The following is a 10848-nucleotide window of genomic DNA, read 5'->3' on the forward strand; positions in this document are numbered from 1 at the left end:
CAGAGTGTTCTCGGTCGGGCCATGCTCCGGCATGTTCATCACGTCGAGCTCTGAGATCAGGGTGGGGACGAAGGTCGTCCCAGTGGTGAGGTTCGCGGCTTCCGATGCCTAAGAGTCGGGGGTCGCGAGTTCCTCTAGAGGAGCTAAGAATTTTGTTAATGCAAGATCTCCCCGGAGGTCAGTGGTGAACTCTAGATTCCCTAACCTGACGTCCTGACCGGGGGCAAAGTTCTCGACTAGGCCAAGGTGGCCGGCCGGATTGGTGTGTAGAACCATGCTTCCAAAGGCGAAGATCTGTCCGGGGACGAAGACATCCCTGCTAATGATCTCTTGGCTGATGACTAGGCGTGCCATCGATCCTTCCGGCCATCCAATTAGTGGAACTCTCAATGAAAGCACCAATGTCGGTGTCAAAACCGGTAGATCTCGGGTAAGGGGTCCCGAAATGTGGAGCTTAGATCAATGGGTTGCAGAAGAGAGGGGGAGACAATGTTTACCCAGGTTCGGGCCCTCTTGAGGAGGTAAAACCCTACATCCTCCTCGATTATATTTATGTGGATGATGATTACAGAGTCTACCTCGAGATCGTGTATACTAAACCCTAGGTGGAATAATCCCTCTACATGGACGAGGACCCCCGGTTTATATATTCACTTGGTGGGCCTAGGGTTACATGCAACTGACCTAGTCTACTTTACTTGGTCACCACCCAAGTATTCGGGGTTCTCCTTCTTGAATATGAGGCAATCGTGCAGCCCAGCCCATGATAGGCACAACCCATAAGGCCGACCTCTTCGTAGTAAGCCGACTACCTCAGGACCCCTTAATCTCGGACTCCCTCACGGGGGCTTGTGCCTAGGTAGCTGCCCCTCTCTAGTGTATTTTTGGCCCAATAATTGTTATATATTCTAGAAAAAAAATTCCGTGAAGTTTCAGGTCATTTGGAGCAACTTGATTTTTGTGCCTTTTTCTCGGTTTTCTGGCCTAGAATTCCAGTTTCCAGATACTTCCCTCTTCATAATGTACCTTGCATATTCAAAGATAAAAGATATAAGAATTACAAAATAATACGGAATAATGGACAATAATAAGAGAAATATCAATAAAGATTCGTGATGCAAAATGTACCTTGCCTATTCTCCTAATGTTGCTTCCATAAACGATCCACTTGCTGCCGAGTCTAGAAGGTTTCTTGAGGCAAAGTTTAGTATAGCAAAGAAGTTTTGCATGATTATCCACAAATTCAATCCATGAGTTTGGAAATATCTAATCATTAATTGCATTATTTCACAAGATTGTGCAACATGTTCTTGCTCATGTTGTTTAATGTTCATAATTTGATTTCTAAGAGATATTATCTTGGCAGGAGTAAAACATTTAGTAACGAAAGCATCCTTGCATCTATCCCCATTTCCAATACTATTACGAGGCCAGGATGAAAACCAAGTTTTAGCTTTATCTCTTAGTGAGAAAGGAAATAATTTCAACTTGATAATATCATTATCCACATCTATTTTCTTTCGCATATCACATAATTCAACGAAGGGATTAAGATGGGATTCAACATCATCAGTAGCACTTCCAGAAAATTGTCCTTTGATGACGAGATTTAGCAATGCAACATTAATATGAAAAGACTCCGCACTAGTGGTGCGTGATATTGGAGTACTAATAAAATCATTTTTATTACTATCGGAGAAGTCAGAGAACTTAGTATTGTCTTGAGACATGGCAACAAATACGTAACCAATCAAACAAGCAAGATAAATATTTTTTGTATTTTTTTAAAATCACAAATAAAAGCTAACAAAAAGTAGAACAAGTAATTGAAAATTTATATGTAGAACCTTGCGGTTGTTTGGTGATATTTTCCCGGAAACGGCGTCAGAGTTTATTCCGCTACCTATGATGACGTTAGGATTTTCCCCAAAGAGGAAGGGTGATGTAGTAAAGTAGCGAAAATATTTCCTTGAGTTAAGAACCAAGGTTTATCGAAATAGTAGGAGCACCAAACAAGCAACCTTAAGCAACACCTACACACAAAAGAGCAAATACTTGCACCCAACACGCGCAAAAGGGTGTTCAATCCTATTGAACTTGTTAGCGGCACGATAAAATCTAATATGTAGATTGATAAATTGCAAATTAAAATAAAATTAACTAATCTAGGAATATATTTTTGTTTTTTGTAATATGATTAAGGTAGACCCGGGGGCCATAGTTTTCACTAGAGGTTTCTCTCTTAGTAGCATGACATACGGTGGGTGAACAAATTACTGTTGAACAATTGATAGAAAAATGCATAATCATGACGTTATTCATGACATGATCATATACATATTCATTATGTCCGTGACAAGTAGACCGACTCATGCGTGCATCTAATACTACTACTCCAACAATCAACCGACTCTTGTCTGTCTCTATGGTAATTAAGTTCATACGAATGGAGAACACTTTAAGCAAGATGTCATACTACAGACAAAGTAAAACCAAGCAATATGATTAAACCCCGCCGTTTTATCCTTACGAGCAACAATACAATACGTGCCTGGCTACCCCTTCTATCACTGGGTGAAGATACCGCAAGATTGAATCCACTACTATGGAGGACTTCCACTAATGATCGGTAGATAAAGTTGGCCAAAGAAAACTCATAGATCGGAAAGCATTAGCTATATCAATCACAAATAATAGAATTCAGAAAAGACTTAATTACTTTCAATGAATAATCTGATCATAAACCCGTAATTCATCGGATCTCAACAAACACTGTATAAAAAGTATCCAAGATGTTGATTTTCTGAAAAACAAGAAAACATGCAAAAAACAGTAACTCACACTGGACATTGACTTAATAGGTTAGCCCCCAAAATTATAGAAAATTGTATAAAAAGTATCCAAAAATTATAAAATAATAGTATGAAAGAATAAAAATTATAGACACGTTGGAGGCGTATCACTGATCATCATGCAACACTTGAGCTAATCTTAGAGGCATGACTAGAAATACATTTTATCATTTATTATTCCACACATATGGTTTTCCTCTGAGAGTTTATGGATATACAGACTCAAGGACCATTGCAGTTATAGCATGAAATAAACATAATTGCGAACTTGGGGCTAAAAAAATAGCCTCTAGGACGTATCTCCTATAAAATCCTCTTCTACCAAAGCCAAAAATATATGAGAGTTTGGAAGATTATATTTTGAAGCACAAGAGCAAGGAGTTTATCATCAACATCATCTATTACCTTTTGAGGGTGATGCCTCCTTGTTGGCTAGGTGTGCTTGGAAATCTCCAACCATTGTGGAGAAGAATAGAATTTTGTAAGGGCTTAAAGATCGTCTACTTCATGAAGATCTTTTCGAATGTGGCTATTTCATTATGGACGTAATCCATAGTGGTATATGCAAGGTTGCTTCCTCTACATTGAGGGTTTAAAATCATGTTTAACTTTGCATTATGCTGCAGCAAAGTCACAAGGCGCATGCAAGTAAATTTAAATAATAATGCATTCAAATCTTCTTCATAAAGAAGCAAATAACCTGGCGTGGAAAGCAAGAATAGCGATTCACACATAATTTATGGAAGCCGTAGTTACGGAAAGATTTGCAAGATTTATGAAAGCAATAGTTAGGAAAGATTTGCATGCTTCGCAACCAGGAGCGATGCAACAGTGGAGCGCATGAGGTACACCCTGCTTCGAATCGAACGGTCTTCAGCTGATTTGATAGGTGCAATTTATCAGTAGTTGATGCATAGTCTCCATGTTTAAATATGTATAACTCCCTTATAGAATTCTTATGTTTCATATCCAAATAAGTGGAGTATATTAATGTGCTCTCCTTAATTTCTCGAATATTTTAGGAAAGAAAGTAATGTGCATTAGTATTTCCCTTTTATGCCACGCTGCATTAATAGGAGGATCCGATGTAGGAGTAATCATTTTGCGCAATACTACTCCAAAACCAAAAGCAAGGATTCTAAGTACCAAGGTCACCAAGACATCAACAATGGCTCAACTTCTGGTCATATTTTGTTTTTACACTTATAAGGAGGTGCACACATATAATGGATACAAAGAAGCAATCCAAATAGACGGCTATCGAAAACAACATGTACAGTAAATGCAAGTTTTTTTTTTTGAGCGGTATGCATGCACTAAATGCAAGTGAAGAGAAACAAATAACGCTAAGGCCTAGAGTTGATCTCATATGGACAACCAGGCCGACTTGCTTGCTAAATTTACGCAGAACATTATTAGGATTTCAACATCACTAGTCTTGATCGAACTTCCTTCCATGCATAAAAAAGTTAACATTTCTTACTGGCCGAACAGCATGTTGCCGTGCGGGCAGAGGTCCTTGTAGTAAATCTCCCTGATGGTCCCCTCGCTGACGCCGGTGGCCGTGGACACGTCGCGGATGGATTTCCCGGCGCCGGCGCGCTCGATGGCCATGTACATGACGGCGGCGGCGATGGAGTCGGGGTTGTGCCTCACGTCCAAGTTCTTGTCCAGCCTCCGGGCCGCCTCCAGCGCGGTGCTCACCTCCTGGTCCCCCATCCGTAGCAGCGAGCCGAAGCGGCGCAGGTAGTCGCCCGCCCGCGCCACGGCGCCGATCATCATCATCTCCCCCGCCGCCTGCCCGCCGTCCTCCTCCCTGAGGTAGCCTTTCATGAACTTGACGAGCCTCCCGATGTCCTTGACCCCCGCCGTGGCGCTGTCGCCCGTTACGGACGCCAGCTCCTTGAACGTCCGCGGCGTGCCCTCGGCGCGGCACGCCACGTGGAGGCAGGCCGCGTAGAGCGCCTGCCGGTTCCGGCACCTGCTGCCCGCCCTGGGGAACGCCTTGCCGTTCTCCAGCTTCCTGAGCACGTCCCTGGCGCGGTCCTTGACGGCCGCCGTCAGCTCCAGCCGCGCTGCCATGTCGTCGATGCAGTGGAGAGACTCGGCGACCGACCTTTCGGGCACCGGCCCCACCGCGCCGCGCATCCTCGGCGCACCGCCGCGGCCGCCCCGCGAAGTGCCTGCGCCGACCGCGCCGCGCATCCTCGGCAGTGCTCCCACGAAAGCGCCCTCCCCCGCGTGCGTCAAGGCGTCGCCGGCCGCCTTGGAATGCGTGTCGCCTGCGGCGGGGTAGGCGACGGTGACGCCGGCGTGGGCGACGGAATGGTCGCCGGAGCCGCCGATGCTGCGGCCGTCGACGCCCCCGACATGGTTGAGGAAGGTGCGCCACTCGGAGGGCCGGTCGACGTAGCGCTGGCCGAGGACGCGCGCGCACAGGGCGCAGACGGTGTCGCCGGAGGCGTGGTCGAGGGCTACCATGACGGCGCGGCGGCAGTCCGGGCAGTAGCGCATGGAGTTCGCGACGTCGCACATTGCTGCCGCTGCCGTTCTCTCACGGTAGGACTGAATTAATTGGTTTCGGGTTTGTGATTCTCGGTCGGTTGATTGGGGTCTCGGCATCGCGTGATGGCCCCTTTTATAATCCGTAGACGTAAGTGATAAGGTCGGCGGGGGCTGCGGACTCGAACTCGCCCCATCTATCATCCTCGGGTGTTTCCTGATCCAGCACGAGCGTTTCTTTCCGATTCCGACTGGGAAACAAGTGCCGAGAGAAGGAGACCCACCTACATAGTACATACTGCCCTGCCCCTTTCATAGGGTCTGGGCTTCGGTGCAGTAGAATCTCAGCCTTGGGGGTGCCGCATTTCAAATTTTGAAGAAAATACGCTATGTACAATATAATTTGGTCTAAATATTGTCATAATCTTGCCAAACAGTCTTAAAATTGTAATAATTTGTTTGGTATCTTGCATTAATACATAGTATCTTTTGTTTGTAATTTTGGTGGTGGCATGGCACCCCCTCCCTTAGATAGGACCCTCCTTCGGTGGTGATGGTGGTCATGGTAGCGAGGAATAAATGTTGTCCATCCGATGTGGTGGTCCCCTTCAGTGTTATCGGTGAATGATCTTGAAGACGGAGTTTGCGTCATCTCACACTTCTGACTTTGGTCACTCCTGGAATGTGCCAAAACTGACATACCGCGTCATGGTGATTGGTTCATCCTATCAATGGATTTGGATGTACGTGTAGAGTCTTTGGGCTGCGCCGACGGTGGAGATGGATTTTTGTCCTACCCTTCCCGCTTCTTCCGGACCGTAACGGGGTCAGGGTTTGCACGTGAATGAAAAGGGTATTTTGTTTGGTATTTTGAAACGGTGAAAGTCTAGCTCAATCATCTCAAAGCTGCCTTCATCACGAACGCGTCCATTCACCTATAGCGTTATTGGATCACTGCTCCAGAGGCTGAGCTAGACTTTCTCTCCTTTAATTGGACCCTACAGGTCCAAGTGCACACATGGCCAAGAGAACATACTATGATCCGTAGAGTACATTACCTATGTATATCTCCATTGTAAAAAAACTATGTATCTCTATTCCTAAAGGAGCAGTCCGTATGTCGTTGTTCCTTCATTCGCACTCCCATCGATAGAAGCCCCCCACAGATTTTTTCCAATGCTAGCCCATGCTCCAATCGATTTTCTATCCAACGTGAGTGTGGCAGCCCGATGCCGACGTTCCAGAAGATTCCCCCCTTTATTCCGTTTTCGTCGTGTGGGTATTTTCTTTTGTCGCATCATCATCGCATCATGCGCATCATCAGTATTGCATCGGCATCTCCGTTGCCGCCCGTTTTCAAAACTTGCATCCGTTGTTAGTTGCCGGTTCTCGTCGTTGTCCGTTCTGAGCCCGACCGCACACGCACGCGCCCGCGGCATCATCAAACCTTGTTTTAAAAGTGTGCGTAAAACTTTCTCTGATTGGGTTGAAACTTGGTGTGCGGTCTTATTTTAATATAGGTAGTCTGCCTCCCAATTTTCGTCGCAATCAGAGTCCGTCTGGTACCCGAACGGTCGTCTGTAGCGACACCGTCTTCGGTTATTTGTCGGACGATTTTCGGTGTTTTAAAAATCGCATTGCCGCGCCACACCGCTTCCCTCTCTTCCTCGGCTAGCCTACTCTACACGTTCACTTAGACAACCCCACGTTCGAGTTTGTTCGATTCCGATCGCGTGGGCGAAAACGGGGCCAGATTCGGATAACCCTAGCCCGTTTAGTCTACAAATAGAGACCTAGCCTCCAAACCCTAGCCGCCACCTCGTGATCCGTGCCCACCTACCCCCAGCCGCCGCACTCTCTCTCTCTCTCCTCAGCGCCGCCGTCGGGCCCGCGAGCCCACGCAAGGCCCGCCGAGCCCATATGGCCGCCGCCCCCCGATCTGCACCTCCCGAGCTGCAGCTCCTCCGGCCGAAGTGCTCCTCCCGCCGGCCCCGCGCCACACCGCCGCATCCCGCCGGCAACCGAAGCCCGAGCGCTGCCGGAGCAGGTCCCGCCGGCCAGATCGGACCTCGCCGCCCCTTCTCCTCCGGCTTCTCTCTCTCTCCCTCTAATCTCTCCTCTCTCTCTCTCTCCCGCAGGATGCCCCATGGCCGTCATGGGAGCTGCCCCGAGCTCGCTTCCTGTGGAGCCGCGCCGACCCCGTCGCCGGCCGGATCCTGGTCGGAGGGCCCCGTCCCTGGACTCCCCCGCCGCCAGGGGAGCCTGCCGCCGCCGCCAAGTCTGGTGCCTCGTGCAGAGGCACGAGGAGGACGAAGCCCCCGCTCGCTGTCCCGTTGACCGAGCCGCGACGCCCCGTGGGCCATGCCACCGACCCCAGCTCGCACATGGGCCTCGCCCAGCGCCAGGCGCCAGCGGCCAAGCCGTCGGCACCGCGTGGGCCGCCCCAACTCGCAGGTGGGCCGCAGCTCGCCTCCAGTAGGCCTCGACCTGCCCCTCCTCCGTCAGGGCTAGGCCCAAGAACTAGGTGAGCCGCCCTGCCCTTATCCCTTGCGCCCGACGCGGTTTAGTTGTATATGTGCTCGTTGCCTGTTAGGCCCGTTAGGGATTTCAGCCCGGTAGAATTATTTTAGGTTTATTCGGATTTGTTTAATTTCAGAAATAGGCTATATTTCAAACGCCCGTAGTTTATTATCCGTGTGTCGGAATGAGGCGCGTAGCATATGGATTTCATGTAGTTTTGCGCGTAGATTACGTTGGTGCAACTTGCATATTTTTTCGAGTTAGTTTAGCGTGCCTAATGCCTAGTTTTGCGTGCTATCTCGATAGGTTTATTGCCCGTAGCTATTTTTCGCGCGTGTCCGGGTTGCTCGTATGCCGTAGATAAAATGTTCATGCTCTAGGGACCCATTTGCCATGTATTTTAGAGTAGCCGATGGTATTTTTCACGTAGGGATTTGCCGCTAGATTATTTTCCGTGTTTAGGACGTTCTCTCGTATTTACGCGTGACATTATTTTTGTTGTACAACCCCACATATTTTATATGTTTTCGGGGTAGAAAAATCCATAGGATTTTTTTGTGCAATTAGTTTTAGCTTTTGAGCAAGTTACTTCACGCGATATTTTGTCATGTTGCCCTCTTGTCTTTTTCGTAGGAATTATTCTGTGCTTCGTTTGAAGGAGTTGTCAACTAGAGAGTTGTTCTTGGATGTTTAGTCTAGCCCCTGGTAATTTTGGTTGCAATAGAAATGCATGTTTAGGTGTGGTTTGCTTGCTCTCAAGTTGCTAGAAATAGTGCTGATTTGGAGGAGCTGAAATATTTCGAAGTCTGAAATCTGTTATATTTTGTTGCTGTCTTGTCTTGCTTCTATCTTGTGATATGTAGCTCTTTTGAGGTTGGTCCAATGGAGTTACTTGTAGACCTTGTGTTTCTCTAGCATGCTGTGAATTTTCATGCCATTTGAAGACCTGTAGCTTATGATTTTGCTGCTGTCAATATGCCTTCAGACCGAGAACTGCACTTCATGAAGTGTTATTTTCACTAAGTCTGGAATAGTGTGTGAGATGCCATTTTGTGTCTTCTTTCCCTAGTGATCCTTGCTGCCATGCTAGTTGTTGTTAGTTGTTTGTAGTAGTGCTTCTTGCCCTCTTTCGTGTCATGCCTTGCTTGAGTTTATCGGAGTTGTGTAGCCCGTAGTTGTGGGGCGTAGAAAATGCTATGTGGCTGATTTTGGCAGATTGTAGTGATATCTTGTTTTGCTCGTAGTTGTTGAACCGTAGCTCCGATTTGATCGTGTCCTGCATGAAACTTGCTTAGGATCTCGTGTAGTTTCATTTTCTCTTGCTGGTTGTATGTTTTGAAGTGCTTGTGACAGTCGTTGCACACATATTGCATTCATGCCATCATATCTTGCGGTGCTTGTATCTTTTGATCCGTAGCTCCGTTGGAGATGTTCTCTATGTGTAAATTGCTTGTAACGATGCATAGAATCACGTGAACCTATTTGTTTTGCTGTTTAACAACCAATTAAATGTGTTAGTTCAGATCTGGACATAATTGTAAATTAACATGTGAGGTCGTTTCGGAGATGCTATATGTCATTTCCGACCTCACTTAAAATGCCTAGATAGGTAGATTAATTGCGCTTCACCTCTTGCCATGTTTAATCACATTTAATATTGCCGTGTATCTAATCGGGATAGAACTAAATAATTAACGTGGAGTTTCGTCGATATGCAACTCGTTGCATATTGAACTTCACTTAATGTGTAGTGTTTGAGTGTTGTGAATTGCCATGCCGTGACTTGCATGTATTCAGCTGCTCATGCATCATTTGTGTTGTGCATCGTGTGGTGAATTCCGTGTGTTGATTTGTGTTTCCGGTTTGCTTCGTCTCGATAGAGTTCCGCAGCGTGCCGGATTGTGAGGACCCGTTCGACTACATCGGTTCGTCTGCTTCACGGAGGCATTCTTCTTCCAAGCGGGATCTCAGGCAAGATGACCATTTCCCCAGATACCATTACTATCATTGCCATGCTAGTTTTAATGCTTCTATCGATTATGTCTCGTTGCCTACCACATGTTAAATATCAGCCTCTCTACAATGCCATGAAACCTTCAACCTGTTCAACCTAGCAAACCACTGATTGGCTATGTTACTGCTTGCTTAACCCTGTGTTAGCGTTGGTAGTTGCAGGTGCAGTTGCTTCCATGTGTTAACATGGGCCCCTTGTCGTATCACCATATTAATGCTATTTAATTTAATGCACCTATATACTTGGTAAAAGGTGGAAGGCTCGGCCTTTCTAGCCTGGTGTTTTGTTCCACCTTTGCCCCCTTACATTTCGGCTACCGGTGTTATGTTCCATAATTGAGCGCTCCTAACACGATCAGGGTTGTTATGGGGACCCCCTTGATAATTCGTTTTAGATTAAAGCTGGTCTGGCAAGGCCCAACATTGGTACTACATTTGCCTAATAACCTTATAAAAATTGCATAGGGACTTTCCGGACCCCGAGGATAATTTAATCAACTCCCCGGGCCAGTGCTCCGCATGAGTGTTGGTCCACCCACCTAACAGTTGGCGGTGCCACCTCGGGGCAACTCGAGGTTTGGCAACCGTCCACTATGCATAGACGGTGTGTCCTGAGAACGAGATACGCGGCTCCTATCGGGTTCGTCGACACACCGGGTGGCCTTGCTAGATTAGTTTTACCTTTGACGAGATATCTTGTGCATCGGGATTCCGGTGATGCTTTGGGTAATCTCAGAGTTGAGGTTTTCCACTAGGGAATCCGACGAGATCGCGAGCTTCGTGATTGAGGATTTCTATGCGGCTTGTGGTAATTTGTGATGGACTAGTTGGAGCACCCCTGCAGGGTTAAATCTTTTCGGAAAGCCATGCCCGCGGTTATGTGGCAACGTGGAAACTTTGTTTAACACTGGTTCTAGATAACTTGAAGTTAACTTGATTAAAATATTCCAACTGTGTGCGT

The 10848-nt window shown here is 47.0% G+C and overlaps 1 protein-coding gene across 1 annotated transcript; it reads right to left on the reverse strand.

Annotated features, from left to right (window-relative positions):
* Positions 1 to 4038: 4038 nt before the first annotated feature.
* Positions 4039 to 4999, reverse strand: LOC123440708 (transcription initiation factor IIB-like). The gene has a single exon (XM_045117261.1). It carries the CDS (start codon positions 4932 to 4934, stop codon positions 4332 to 4334), a length of 603 nt encoding a protein of 200 aa, XP_044973196.1. The 5' UTR covers positions 4935 to 4999; the 3' UTR covers positions 4039 to 4331.
* Between the last annotated feature and the right edge of the window lie 5849 nt (positions 5000 to 10848).

This window comes from Hordeum vulgare, chromosome 3H (assembly GCF_904849725.1).
Source record: "Hordeum vulgare subsp. vulgare chromosome 3H, MorexV3_pseudomolecules_assembly, whole genome shotgun sequence".
NCBI lineage: Eukaryota > Viridiplantae > Streptophyta > Magnoliopsida > Poales > Poaceae > Hordeum > Hordeum vulgare.

Excerpts from the sequence above, each read along its gene's own strand:
- LOC123440708 (XM_045117261.1), bottom strand. The coding sequence starts at position 4,934 with ATGGCAGCGCGGCTGGAGCTGACGGCGGCCGTCAAGGACCGCGCCAGG.